We start from the raw sequence: 14895 nt of genomic DNA, 5'->3' as shown, positions 1-14895 counted from the left end.
TAAATTGCTATTGTGAATGTCCTAAGTGGCTAAGTTTGATTTATGGTAAAAGGTGATGGGGGACAATGGGAGCAAAGTATAATCTAAAATGTTTTATAATTTGAAATAGAGTAAAAAATAGGACTAGCAGAGATAACGCATGTGGCCTTTGTAAATCTCAAATCTGTAGCACTTTCGTTTTTATTTGACAAATATTATCCAATCATAGAGTAACTAGCCTTAAAAGATTTGTCTCGTGATTTACAGGTAAACTATGTAATTAATTATTTTTTTTATCTATATTTAATATTTCATGCGTGCCGCAAGATTCAATGTAATGAAAAATCTTATAAAGTTTTGGGTTTTTAGACGCATCTAAACAACGCCTAAAGAAGGCCGTCCAAGGTCTCGCTGCCCACACCCACCCAATACGCTATAAATGCACACGCTAGAGCAGAGGAAGCTCCACAAGTTCAGAGGGCTAAAAGAGACAGAAAACCCCCTTGGCGTCTCCGTTCTCGGTTCTTCCATCAGGTGATTCAAGGCGCGTTTGTGATCATCAAAAGCTTGAGCTTGGTATCAGGAAGCTGCAGGTACTCCATATCTCTCTTCCGTAGCTTGGCTGCTTGGGTGTCCTAAGATCATAAAATATTATCATATCATTCATGCAGTTGGATCTGTTTAGTCTGCAACCAAAACTTGCGATATCACAAATTAGTTATGTCACTGTTTTTTTTTAAAAAAAATGTTTGATTCCCTGTCATAACCATGATGTACCGCACTTTCTGCCATACTTAGCACCATATGTTTCTTTTCGTGCTAATTTTTTATCATTAGTATGAATTTGATTTTGCTCGGTTGGTTGGCGGGTGGGTGGAGGGACGCTCGGGCGAAATAGGCGACTCCGGGAACGCTGACTCCGGTGAGCCTCGCCGGTGATTCCAGGGCCAATCCGCGTCGCGAAGGAGGAGATCTGACTCGGGAGGAGACGCTGCATCTTCTCATCGGAGTATTTTCCCGCCTCTCCTCCTTGTTTGAGCTCTCGTGTTCTCTGTAGTTCTGGAAGCTTCCAGACCTTTCTGTGGGTTTTCTGTACAGCCGATTTGTTTCGTTCCTCGTTTCTGTTGTTGAGGTCTGTCCTAGAGTTCTGGCTACAGCTTTGTTTGAGATCTGGTAGTGGTTGCCGAGTATGGGGAATCGGAGATTTACGCTAGCTGTTCCCCCGTTCTCGATTTCTAATGATGATACAGAGATTCATGTGACCAATTCTAAGCAGCTGAGTAAGAACTCACCGTCTCCTATGAGATCTTCTCCAAGGATCATCAGAAGGATTGATCATGAAAGGGAGGAGGTAGAGTTAGAGGACTGGTTGAACTTTGACAAATTTCCACCACTTACACCTGGGCAAGGTAAGCCACTGATTTCATTCGGGTTGCCAAAACATTCTCAACCAACAGAGGAAACAAGACAGGGGCGTTTGCATGATCAGAGACCTCCACCTGTAGTAGCAATTGGTTCTAACTCTATATTAGTTGGAGATCTTCCAATTCAGTTCAGGTGGAATAGCAAAGCTAGAGATGAGAAGGATGAGGATAAGTCAAAGTTGCCAGTGCTTCCCAGGATGAAGGCTCTCGTGTGTTCAGAGGTTCATTCAGGACATGAAGCAGAGGATGGAAAAATTGGGGGTACTGTGTCAAGAGCTAGTTGGGCCAGGGAAAAGGCACTGAGACATGGGCCGGATGCTGGCCTTTCTATAGAAGACCTTTTCCAGCATTCCTACTGCCCCAGCACCAGCCATCCTCCCGACACCAAAGCAAAACCCTCACACACAACAAGATGGTTCTGGATTCCTTCGGCTAGGGTTTGGGACCCGACGGCGGAGCGATTTCCGGCTACACCGCAAGAGATCTGGAAGTTTGGGAAACAGGCTAAACATCTCCGTCGAGTTTCCCCTCGAATTCTTGACGGGAGATCGTTCATTGAGGTGGTTGCAAACAAGATGGACAGGAAAGGATACCAAGGGAGGGAGGTTAGAGAAGGGGATAGATACAGAGAAGGTCGATTCCAAGAGCCAGAGCGTCAAAGCAGAGAGGGTTTCCAGGAGACTCGTGATCTGAGAGGTGGATACCCAAATCAAACTCGCGAGGGCTTCCAGGGACGAGATGGTCGTGTGTTTCGTAGCTATCAAGATCAGCCCAGAGGTCAGTCGCGTGGGTGGGATCAAGGTGGTGGTCAGAATCGAAAGAGAGAAGGAGATCGTCAAGAAGTCAGGGATGTGAGGCGTATGACAGAGGAAGATTTGAGGCACAAGCTCGAAGAGCGCAAGAAGGGCGAACAACAATCTCAACACCAGCAACACTGGGATTCAGGTCAGTCTGCTAGTATGTCTATCAGATGCTTTAACTGCAACGATCTTGGCCACCATATCTCTACTTGCAAGAAGCCACCGTTCTGTTATAGTTGTAGAGCCTCAGGACATAAGTCAACAAATTGTCCTAGTACTCGTGCAAACAAAGGTCTCACGCTGTGTGCTATGGGTATGCCGGGCCAGCTGTTTTATGCTTTGAATATTCCTGAGATCAAACCAGAGGAGAAAGAAATAGCTGATGAGTCAATTAGAGCTCTTGTTTCTGTTCTAGAGGGAAGGGGGACAAAATTCAGAATTAAAACAGAACTTCAGTACCTAGTTGATTCAGAATGGAATTGGGATGTCAAGCGTATATCAGGAAGTGAGTTCATTGTTAGCATTCCTTCTAAACCTGTTATGAACTTGCTGACTAAGATGCAGAAAATTAAGTTTATCACTTCTGACATGGTGGCAGTAATAGAGGAGACTGATAGAGAGCCTGATACATTCCAGACTCTTCAGACAGTGTGGGTTAGAGCTATGGGTATTCCTAATGTTGCCAGAACTGAGTTTGCTGTTTTAGAGTTGGCCAAATTGGTAGGATTTCCAGAAGAAGTACATATACCTTCTCTGCAGTGGAAAGCTGTGTGGGTTAAGGTTTCATGCAAAGACCCCTATAAGATTGGTGGTGCATCAGAAGTGTTTATTAACAAGAAGGGCAAGAAAATATCATGGTTTTATTCTGATAAGCTGCCACAACATCCTCCTACGAAGCCTGATGATGATGATTTTGATATAAATGATGGGGAGGTGACAGATGAAGAAGATCCTGAATCTCAGGAAAGCCATGGCTGGCTTGAGACTGGAAAGTCTCCACCAAAGGGGCCTACTTCTCATGGAGCTGGTCCTTCAAATTATCAGGGCAGACAATCAAGTAATCTGGATAATGACAGAAATGGAGCAGGGGGGTCTAATGAAACCAGTAGGACAGTTGCTGAGGATGACAGCAAAAAGGACTTGATACAGGAGATTACTGATTTGGCAGAAAACATGCAAGTGAGATCAACCATTAAAAATTATTCTGATCAAAGGGAATTGCTCGCAGATCTAGGCTTTATGGAGATTAGTGAGGAAATGCCAGTTGAGAGTAACAAAAATTATGCTGTGCCAACAGAAAAGTTGACCCCTGAAGTTTTTTCAACACAGGAGAACCTCTCAGGGCAATCAGATGAGCCTGAGTTGAATGAGGATAAGAATAATGATCATGAAGTAGAGGTAGTTACTTCTAAGTCCAAGTGTGCAGAGGGGACAGTTCCAGTGTCTGCTAAATCAACCAGCATTCTTATTGATACTATCAGGCATAGTTCAAGACTGAAGGAGGATGGGACCACAATGATGGCGAAAGCAATGAACAAAAAAGCCTCAGCTGCATCTAAAGGTAACTCATCAAGTTCTAACTCTATTACCAGTTCTTCTAATCATGTTGAGTTAATAGTTAGAGCTTGTGGTATTAATTTGGGGTCTGATGAGAGTAGTAGACTTGCTAATATTTCTCTAATCCAAGCTCGGGAGGAAGCTGTGGAAGCCTTATCAAAGGCTAGAAACAAAATTCTTTTGAGTTCTGAAACTACCCAGCAGCAAACTTTGAGTTCTAATAGAAATGGTGACACTGCAGTAGAGGTTCCACGGCTACAACAGGCAAATCAGTTAGAGGTTGACAAGAGCTTGAAAGATATCTTATCTCTATCAGTTATAAATGAAGATACTATTTTGGAATGTTAGAGGTCTGGGAAATGCTGCAAGAAGAAAACAATTATTAGAGTTAACCTCTTTGCATGATTTTGATTGTATTTGCCTGCAGGAAACAATAAAAACTGCTTTTAGTCAAAGAGAGTTAAATAGATTTGCAGGGAAGAGGGACATGCACTGGGGCTGGGTCCCCAGTGAAGGTCACTCTGGAGGTATGTTGATGGGGGTTGATAAAGAGGTGGCTATGGTGTCAGAAGAAAATCAGGGTAGATTTTTTCAGAATATGAAACTGACAATGAGAAATGGAGGTTTTGAGTGGATTCTCTTTAACATTTATGGTCCAGCTCATGAGGAGCAGAAAAGAGATTTTCTAGAGGAAATTCAGCAAAAAATTTTGGATACAGATTTCCCTGTTTGCTTAGGAGGTGACTTTAATCTGGTCAGAAGAGTGGAAGAAAAGTCTACTGGAAATGTTAATGTGGGTCTAATGGATGCCTTCAATGATATGATCAGTAATACTGCTCTGAGAGAGCTGAATCGTACTGGGAGCAGATATACATGGTCTAATAAACAGACTCCCCCAATCCTATGTGTGCTGGATAGAGTTCTGATTTCAAATGCTTGGGAAGATGAGTTTAATTTAGCTTCTGTTTTGACAGCTCCAAGATTGGGGTCTGACCACAATCCCCTTATTCTGGATTCCAATAGTGAGACTAGAAATGTTGCTAAAGGTTTCTACTTTCGGTATAGTGCTCATTGGGCCAAACAAGAAGGGTTCTGTGACTGGGTGAAAAGTAAATGGCCTTCCAGATATAAGGTGAACCCTTTAGATCATTGGCACATAGTTTCTGGTAGATTAAGGAGAGCCATTAAAGGTTGGGGCCAGAATGTAGACAGTTACCAGAAGAAATACAAACAGAATATTATGAGAAGGATCACAGAGTTGGATGAGTCAAGTGAAACCAGAGATCTTATGCAATCAGAATGGGAAGAAAGATATGTCCTGGAAAAAGATCTTTTAAAAGTTCTGGCTGATGAAGAAATTCAATGGCAAAGGAAAGGGGGGGAAACTTGGTTGTTAGAGGGAGATATGAACACTGGTTACTTTCATAAAATAGCTAATGGGAGAAAAAGGAAAATGCATATATCAATGCTGGAGCAGAATAATCGGATGTTTGATACACCAGATCAGTTAAAAGCCCATATCGCTGATTATTACAAAAAATTGTTTGGAAGAGTAGAACTACCAGATATTCGTCTTGAGTCTGACATGTGGCCTGTGGATCAGAGGTTATCTGGTGATGAGAATGAATGGCTTGTTAGACCCTTTAGTCTTGAGGAACTTGATTTTGCACTTAAAGAAATGAAGAATAACACAGCTCCTGGCCCTGATGGGTTTAGTGTGGAATTTTTTAAAACCTTTTGGAGTTATATCAGAGGTGACATAAAGGAAATGTTGGATAACCTGCACAGTGGTCAGTTAGAGTTATGGAGATTGAACTATGGTGTTATTATTTTGATACCTAAAGTGAAGCCAGCTGTAAATGTAAAGCAGTTTCGGCCAATTTGTCTTCTGAATGTAATATACAAGATTATCACTAAAGTCCTCACTATAAGATTGACAAGAGTGGTGGATAAGCTGATTAGTCCATTTCAGACAGCTTTTATTCCAGGGAGAAATATTTTAGAGGGAGTAGTGATTATCCAAGAGGTGCTGCATGAAATGAGGGTGAAAAAAATACCTGGAATTATTCTGAAACTGGACTTTGAGAAGGCGTATGACAAAGTTAGTTGGTCCTTTTTGGAAGATGTTTTGAGGGCAAAAGGCTTTGATGAGAGGTGGATACATTGGATCAATTGTGCTGTTAGAGGTGGTCGAGTGTGTATTGATGTCAATGGTGAACGTGGAGAATTCTTTAGAAGTTTCAAGGGTTTGAGACAAGGAGACCCTCTTTCCCCTCTACTTTTTAATTTGGTTGCGGATGCTCTCTCTGCTATGCTATCCAGAGCAAGTGTGGCAGGCATAATTCAGGGGCTGGTTCCAAATCTAATTGATGGTGGTTTAACCCATTTACAGTATGCAGATGACACAGTTATTTTTCTGAGTTTTTCTCTAGAGAATGTGAACAACTTGAGATTAATCCTTAATTGCTATGAGGCAATGTCGGGGATGAAAATAAACTTTGACAAAAGTGAGGTTTACACAATGGGTGTGACTGAGGAAGATCAACTGGAAGTTACTAGAGTTCTTAAGTGTAAAATGGGCTCTTTTCCAATGAAATATCTAGGAATGCCAGTCAGTGACGGTAAGATAACTAAAGCACAATTCAAATATGTCAGTGACAAAGCTGAAAAACGGCTGGGGACTTGGCAGTGTGATTATCTGTCCTCTGGAGGCAGGTCCATCCTGATTGAGTCTTGTTTATCTGCTATCCCTATGTACACGATGGGTGTGTACCAGCTGTATGAAGGAAACTACCAGACTATTGACTCTATTAGATCGAGATTTTTTTGGCAAGGTACTGGGAAAAAACGTAAGTATCACATGATCAAATGGGAAGCTTTGAGTAGACCTAAAGAAGCTGGAGGTTTGGGTTTCACGGATGTTAGAGCTATGAATACTAGTTTGCTTGCAAAATGGATTGACAGACTAGAGAGAGAAGACAACAATATTTGCTGCAAACTTCTAAGGAAAAAATATCTGGGGGAGAAGAGTATCTTCCAAATCAGAAATAGACAGGGTTCCCAATTTTGGAGGTCTTTACTTGACATACGAGTTTGGTTCCAGAGGGGTAGAATGATTCAAGTAGTCAGTGGCCATCAAACGCGTTTCTGGCAAGACTGCTGGATGGGGGAATGTCCTTTGAAGGTCCTTTTCCCCAATATCTTTAGTATTGCGTTGCATCCTGATATAGATGTTTACCAGGCCTTTACTGAGGGACAATGGCGTATACTTTTTAGAAGACAACTCCGGGGGATTTATGGAGTGGAGTGGGAGCAGTTGCAGGGGATGCTGATGGAGGTTAACTTGGGTGAAGGTAGAGATAAAATGTTTTGGGCCTTAGAACAATCCAGGAAATACACCTCAGGTTCTTTATATAGAGCTATTACGTTTGGAGGCGTTAGAGATCAGCGATTGATGAATGTGTGGAAATGTAATATTCCTCTGAAAGTCAAGATTTTTATCTGGATGGCGGCACATGATAGAATCCAATCAGGGGTTCAGCTTAAGAAAAAACAGTGGTCAGGGCCGGAGGAATGCGCTGCTTGTGATAATTTGGAAACAACCGATCACATTTTATTCCAGTGCCCACTTGCAGTATATCTTTGGTCATTCTTGAGAGTTTCCTTGAACTGGTCGGCCTCCCCGACCAATTGCACAGATTTCCTAATGGAGTTTGCTGAAGATTGTAGAGGTGCTAAGCGCAAGGTGACGCTTTTTATATGTGCAGGTGCGTTATGGACAATCTGGAAGACGAGGAATGACATGGCTATCAACAAAAAAATTGTTTCGTCTCCCAAGGTGATCATCTTCAAGACACTGATGTTGATCAAGACATGGCGCCCACTTCTAAAAACAAAGCTGGACCCTACGGCGCACGAGATGATCAATCTGCTAGACTCCAATCTACAGTAGCTTCTTTGTTGGTGTTGGGTGTCCTCTTTTAGAGTGTTTGTCTGGTTGATCGTTTGGTGTCGGGGTGTCTTTTTTTTTTAGATGTTTTAGCTCGGGCCTTAGAGGTTCTTGGAATGTTTCGAGTTATGTTTTTCGCTGTTCAGGTGTGCCTTTTTCTGTAAAACTGGAAACCCCAGTGCTCAGGCCTTGGGTGATCGTTACGCTTTCTAATAAAGCTGGGTGAACGCCTTTGGTCTAAAATTTGATTTTGCTCGACACACTTTCTACAACAGCCACAGTTTACGAAGGTTGGGCGTGGCAAATTATTACGACACCAACCCAACCAAACAAGATCTTTTATCTTCCATAGCTTGTGGTTATTAATTAAGTACTTCTCCAACTTCCTTCGTTCTGTTCTGAGATGTCCTCGGCATGCTACTGTCTTCGATGTAGGTGCGGTAAAGATGAGAAAGCCTGGTAAGAGAAGCAGGGAGAGGGATGCATATTTCTATTCGGATCACAATGATGAGAAGGACAAGTATTTCTTCAAGGTTCTGGTTGGTGATTTTCGTGAACGATTGGTAAGTTTTCAAGTCCGTCCACTGTCTTCCTGGGAAGTGGGGACTGTTCCTTTTTGACTTTTACTGTTGCCAGAGGGAATATTGTGTTAGCAATTCCATCATATTTTGTTCATTTTGCTTAGGGCCGTTTAGGCAAGGATTGGCCCGGGAATCATTCCAGCTACTGATAGCTTATGTAAATATGGCAAACAAACAGGCCCAGCGATCCCATCATCTTCCGTCCCTAGTCCCGGAAGAAAGCTGAATGCAAATAATTAGCCTCTTATAGGTGTAGATTTAGCCAGACCTGGTATTACAATTTGAAACTCAAGATATGTTCTGATGAAGCTATATATGCTAGAATATTGATCATTTGTAACCAATGCTAGATTTTGATCTTTCTTTCCCTCTTGTTTAACCGTCTGTAAAACCTTCACTTCTTTCAATAAATTCCTGTAGGGGCTTTCGGCCCCTCCAGTTGCAAAAAAAAAAGCTAGATTTTGACAGAGATGTTTGTGCAACCTGATAATATTTATTGGTTCTTTAGGTAACATGTTGTGCATATTAATATAGACCTAAATAGTTTCTAGGGGTAAACTTAGTCCTCGTATGTGGGCAACTAAGTACTACTACTTCTTCTCTGTTTTGATGTCTAGAACGAAATTGTTGCACTATCAGCCAATTTCTTGAATTGAAGATATATATAAGAGCATGTCCTGTGTTATTGCTGCAGGCCGTGCCTGAGAAATTCGAGCAACATTTCAGAGGGCTAATAGGAAACAGAGTTAAGCTAGAATCACGCTGTGGACACACTTTTGATGTTGAAGTAGCTAAGAATCTGGGCAAAGTAGTCCTTCAAACAGGATGGAAGGAGTTTGTTACTGCCCATGACTTGAACATGGGGGACTTCTTGGTTTTCAAGTGCGACAAGACTTCTCGATTCAAGGTTTTCATATTTGATCTTAGTTGTTGCGAGAAAGTGCCTCCATGCCTTGTCAAGAGAAATCATATCTGTGGCAGAGAAACAAGGGAAATGCACATTGAAATTTCAAGCAGTTGTGGAGATCTTCCCATGAATGTCACCACTAATTCATCAACCTCCCTATCTGACTCATCAGGTTGAGTCACCAAATTGAACCAACTTGAGTAGGATCTACTTTACAGTTCACCATGACCTCACATTACTTTCTCTTTGTTTCTGTGTAGGAGATTCTGTACGTCCAGAAGATCAGAAATCACATTGTGTTCCAGGTTACATCCTCCCACGAGGAACCTGTCTAACCTGTGTGCAGATGAAGAAACTGAAAGAGAGAGTCCGAGCTAGTAGTTCTAGGATCCCCATCTATGGATGCATCATCAACAACGGCAATGTTCATGGAAGATCTCAGGCTTTGGTGAGCTTGGAAACTTAGTTCTTGGGTTGATATTCTATTGCAATTATCCTCTTCTCCCCTTTTTCTTGGCCAGGTTAATATTACATTGAATAAAATCAGAAGACCAAGTAGGAAAAAAATATAATTTTTAAGATTCATTTTTTTAAATCTGTGAAGTACTACACAAATTGCCTTGAATAAATAATTTAAAATCTTGATGCAAGTACACTTCCAGGTTGAGCTATTTTTAATTTTCAGTTGAATAAATAATTTAAAATCTTGATGCAAGTACACTTTCAGCTTGAGCTATTTTCAATTTTCAGTTGACTTTTACACTTTCCTACTGCAATCAGAACATACCAAGAGTATATGCTGATGTATATCTACCATTTGAGGACCAAACACTGATGCTTCGATGCCGTGGCAAGAGTTGGGAAGTGCGGTGTGTGATTAAGAAGGACAAAAAAAGAGTCAAAAGGCTTATGAAAGGGTGGAAACAGTTTGCTCGTGACAACAAGTTGCGGCTGGGAGATCTCTGCCTCTTTGAGCTACTTGAGAATACGAAGTACACGATGAATGTGCATGTCATTCGTGCAAAATGAAATTTGGCAAGCAGTTCGTTAACACTGTTGGTTCCACCTTTTGGAGTATGTTGGTAGCAGAGTGATATTAAGGTTTGAGCGCCTAGCTTACCCTGATGATATCTATGGCTTGTCCATCCTCTGAATGGGCAATTGGTTACCTCATGTTCTTGCCTAATTAAGTTCAGACCGTTTCTCTTGCAATCCATCTATCTATGTTTCTGTTTCTGCTGTGATGTAATTAGCTACTGCAACAACGTCAAGCCATGACTGTTTCACCTGTAATCAATCCAGATCTTCCTTTCTGCTTTGATGCGATTAGCTACTGCAACGTCAAGATATGAGCTTGCTAGTGAAAAGATAAGAAAGTTCTCCAAATATCACTAAAAGTTAACCCCCGGCGGAGGATCTGTAGGCCCGTCCTTCTCCTGGCACCACCCGGCCGGTCCCAACGACCGTCGCCATTGCCACCACCGAGTCGCTCGTCGTCGGCCCCGTACGTGGCCGATGTACCGCCGCGACCGCGATCATCCACTCCCGGCGGAGAACGCCCCGCCGCGACACCGTAAATATATAACCTCCGCGTCCGGCCGCCTCCAGCCTCTGGCTCTGCGCGCGCAGGCGCAGAAGAGCTAGCTAGCGACGCCGCAGTGCGCCACGGCGAGCACCGGCGGCGGGGCGCACCGCAACGACGACGAGCGCCCCGGCAGGACTCTTGCTGTCTCTGGGAGGTCCATTTAATTTAGCCGGCAATCCCGGGCTCGGTGACTCTTGCATTTGCGCACCAGAAAACGCGCAGAAAACCGGCAATCTGCCTTTACCCCCGACCCGACACGCTTGATTTGGCCGCACCCGCACCCCGTGACGACGCCTCGAAGATTCCAGCAAGTAAACGGGCATCTTTCCGTGAATATACGCGCACGACTGGGTGCACTGCAACTACGAGACACAGAATCCGGTGTAGTAACAATGACTAGATTACAGATAATCTGTTGTTTTGCATTGGTTAATGTTCTACAGTACTATACTTCAATTGGACCTAGATAATCGAACCGTGCTCTGCTCTCCTAGATTCTACAGTACTATACCCAAATTTATCTACGCAAGGGACGTGGATGGTCATCTACCTAGACGTGAACCGTACTACAATCTCTACTAGAAAATGGCAGCATATATATGCAAGAGATTGTAGTATTATGTATTTGGGTGGATGACCATCCACGTCCCTTGCGTAGATAAATTTGGGGGGAACCTTCCTCGCTGCCCGGCATTCGTCCAGTTTATTAATCGCTCGCGCCGGCCGATCGAGTCGCGTCTCGTGTGCACCACATACCAAGTGGTGTGTTTGGTTACCGAATGTGAAGACTTGCATCGTATATTCTGCATGAGCGAAGGCAGGTTGGATAAAACCATATTTCATAAAAAAAAAAGTGTATTTGGTGTTAGTTTTTGTTTTCCTCTGTATTTAATGCTTTATGTATGCCGCAAGATTCGATGTAACGAAAAATATTGAAAATTTTTAGTTTTTGGATGAACTAAACAATGCAGAAAATTTTAAAAACACAAAGATGTTTTTTTTTTGTTTGGCTAACATGTGAAGGTGACGTGTGGGTCCATCCACTGCAACCTGCGTCCACCGGGCCAGGCTCCAGTGAAGCTCATTTTGGTCGTCTCCACCGGGCCAAGTCAAGCCGGAACAATAATGGAGCTTCAACCAAACGATCTTCTATTTCTACGTGTACGGATGAGCTGAGCCAGGATAGCGAGCAACCAAACACGCTTAGCCAGAGCTCAGTGCTCAGCCGCATCTCCTATCCATGGCCACCTCGAGACCCAAACACGTCGTGCTCTTTCCCTTCCCAGCCCAGGGCCACTTCGCCAGCTTCCTCGCCATCGCCCGCCTCCTCGCCCGTGAGCTCCCCGACGCCGCCATCACGCTCGTCTCCACTCCACGCAACGTCGCCGCCCTGCGCTCCTCCTCCTCGTCGGCCGTGCCGCCGCAGGCCCCCTCCTCCATCGGCTTCCACGCTCTGCCGTTCGTCCCGGCCGACCACGGCCTGCCCGTCGGCTGCGAGTCAACCAGCTCCCTCCCGGTGCCGTCGTTCGTCACGCTCTTCGAGGCCCTCGAGTCCCTGCAGCCCGCCTTCGACGACTACGTCTCGGGCCTCCGCCGCCGACAGAGCGGCGGCGACGACGACGAGGCGGCGCCGGCGGACATCTGCATCGTCGCCGACGTGTTCGTCGCGTGGACGGTGGACGTCGCGCGGCGGCACGGGTGCGCGCACGCCGTCTTCGTCTCCTGCGGCGCGTTCGGGACGGCCATCCTCCACGCCCTGTGGAACCACATGCCGGCGCTTCCCTTCGCCTCCGACGGCTCGCTCCTCCGCCTGCCAGAGTACCCGGACGTGGTGCTCCACCGTTCGCAGCTGTCGCCCATCTTCCTCCTCCACGGCGACATGAGCGACCGGTGGACGGCGTTCTACCGGCGGGCCATACGGCACGGGCATCGCACGGACGCCGTGCTCGCCAACACCGTAGAGGAGTTCGAGAGCACGGGGCTGGCCATGATGCGCCGTGCTGCCGGCAACGGCAAGGTTCCCGTCTGGCCCATCGGCCCTCTCGTCCTCTCCTGCTCCGGCAACGACGACGACGACGGCTCGAGCACAGACGACGAGACCGGCGGCGGCGTTCTACGGTGGCTGGACAGGCATCCTCCGTCGTCCGTCCTGTACATTTCTTTCGGGTCACAGAACAGCATACAAGCCAAGCAGATGACGGAGCTCGCCGCGGCGCTGGAGACCACGGGCCGGCCGTTCGTCTGGGCGATCCGTCCGCCCGTGGGTTTCGACGTCGTCGCCGGCGCGTTCCGCGACGAGTGGCTTCCCGAGGGGTTCGAGGCGCGGGCGCGCGCCGGCGGCAGAGGCCTCGTCGTCCGCGGGTGGGCGCCGCAGGTGCGGATCCTGGCGCACGCCGCCACGGGCGCGTTCCTGAGCCACTGCGGGTGGAACTCGGTGCTGGAGAGCCTGACGCACGGCGTGCCCATCCTCGGGTGGCCGCTGTCGGCGGAGCAGTTCTACAACGCGCGGATGCTGGCGGAGGAGTGGGGCGTGTGCGCGGAGGTGGCGCGCGGGAACCTGGAGAGCTCGGCCGTGGACAGGTCCAAGGTGGCCGAGGCCGTGGAGACGGTGATGGGGGACGCCGTGGCGGCGGCGGCGGCCATGCGGCGGCGGGTCAAGGAGGTCCAGGAGGTGTTGAAGAGCGCCTGGCGGCAGGATGGCGGGTCGTCGACGGCGGCGCTGCACGAGTTCTTGAGAGCCATGAACCTGCAATGAAACAGAAACAGGGCGATGCCATCGCCATCATCAACAGGCAAGGCCGGGCGTGGGGGGTGGCAAGGCGGCAGGGCGACGGTGACACGCGGCGGTTTGGCTCTGACGCCGGTCAGGGGGCCGAGCACGGCGTCGACATCGACCGAGTTCAGACCTCGGGTCCGAGCTAGTTCCGACTTTCTATTTTCTCAAGATTTTTAGTAGAAGGCTAGAAGCTTCGTGGTCGGTTTTAATAAAAGTTCAGGTTAAGCTATAGGACTTCAGTAATCGTAGTGTTAAAGGCTTAAGGCACGTTGGTGACTAATCTTATGGTTGGAGAGATTTAGGGGCTCAAAGGCAAGGGCGTTCCATTGGGGGTCCAGGGGTCCTAATTTTTCAACTTTGCCCGAGTTTGAACTCATATTTGAATGTCCGAATTTGTTTACGGGAATTCTTGGGCTACCACGTCCGGCCGAGCGACGCATCCGGACGGCTCCTCGGTGGGCCTGCGGTCTCCCCTGGTGGGCTTTGGAACGGGCGGCCCAATCGATTCTGGCGCAGTTGGAGGCGGGGACACGCGCAACGGAACGGCATTGGTTTCTAGATCCGTTTTCCCCACTCGGCCAGTTTCCAAATCCGGCTCCCTCCAGACCGGGTGTTCCGCTAGCAGCGGCGGCGGAAGCAACGGCAACCACCACGCGCCGCCCGGACTCGGCAACCACCTGCGCCATCCGGCGGCTGCGAGGGGCTCGGCTCTCCTCTTCCGACCGCGGTCGTGGCCGCGCTCTCCTCGCAGCCTCCTCTTCTGGCCTGGGTCGCGGCCGCGTTTCCTCGGAGCGACGGCGGAAGGAACCAGCGCGGCGTGCCGTGCCGTGCATCCACAGCGCCATCCGCCATCTGCGCAAGGGCCCAGCTCAACCTTGTCTACCTCCACAGCGTCGTCAGCCCTCCAGCGCGACGCAAGCGCGGCGTCCTTCTCCACCATTCGGGCCTCCATTTCCCCATCGCCGTACGCCCCCGTCGGTGACGTCTAGGTGACGGTCCACTCCGATCCGCTCAGCGTCGACCATCGCATCCTCGCCACCGTGAGAAATCGCATTCGCGCGGCCCGGGCTTCACAAGGATTGTGACGGTTACTCGTCTCCCCCAACCCTAGCAGCGCAGGTATCACTCAGTACTCCTTCTAATCACTGGCTGAAACTAGATGTAGGCGAAAATGTGCCATGGCTCCCCTTGCTGCGGGAGAAATTGGGGAGAAATTAGAGCTACTACTCACGCTTGACTGCATGTATGCATGTCTCATATTGTTGCACTTGTTTCTGAGTTAGCTATATTGACTCCTAGGTATGCATGTCATGTACCAATTATTATCCGAATTATTA

The 14895-nt window shown here is 47.1% G+C and overlaps 2 protein-coding genes across 3 annotated transcripts; both read left to right on the top strand.

The window, feature by feature from the left end:
- LOC8062495 lies at positions 995–10516 on the top strand. Of its 2 annotated transcripts, none has more exons than XM_021449042.1 (5): positions 995–3764; positions 8145–8272; positions 8985–9369; positions 9458–9645; positions 10020–10516. In XM_021449042.1, exons 1-5 carry the CDS (start codon positions 1169–1171, stop codon positions 10224–10226), a joined length of 3504 nt encoding a protein of 1167 aa, XP_021304717.1. In that variant the 5' UTR covers positions 995–1168; the 3' UTR covers positions 10227–10516. The 2 variants fall into 2 exon arrangements, with proteins under 2 accessions (XP_021304717.1, XP_021304713.1); XM_021449038.1 differs by having other exon boundaries at positions 9978–10516.
- On the top strand, positions 11915–13936 carry LOC8062494 (UDP-glycosyltransferase 92A1). The gene has a single exon (XM_021458458.1). The coding sequence runs from the start codon at positions 12023–12025 to the stop codon at positions 13535–13537; it is 1515 nt and encodes a 504-aa protein (XP_021314133.1). The 5' UTR covers positions 11915–12022; the 3' UTR covers positions 13538–13936.

Source organism: Sorghum bicolor, chromosome 1, assembly GCF_000003195.3.
Source record: "Sorghum bicolor cultivar BTx623 chromosome 1, Sorghum_bicolor_NCBIv3, whole genome shotgun sequence".
NCBI classification, from domain to species: Eukaryota; Viridiplantae; Streptophyta; class Magnoliopsida; order Poales; family Poaceae; genus Sorghum; species Sorghum bicolor.
The sequence above is the reverse complement of the archived record's forward strand: the minus strand, read 5'-3'. Positions and strand labels throughout refer to the sequence as shown.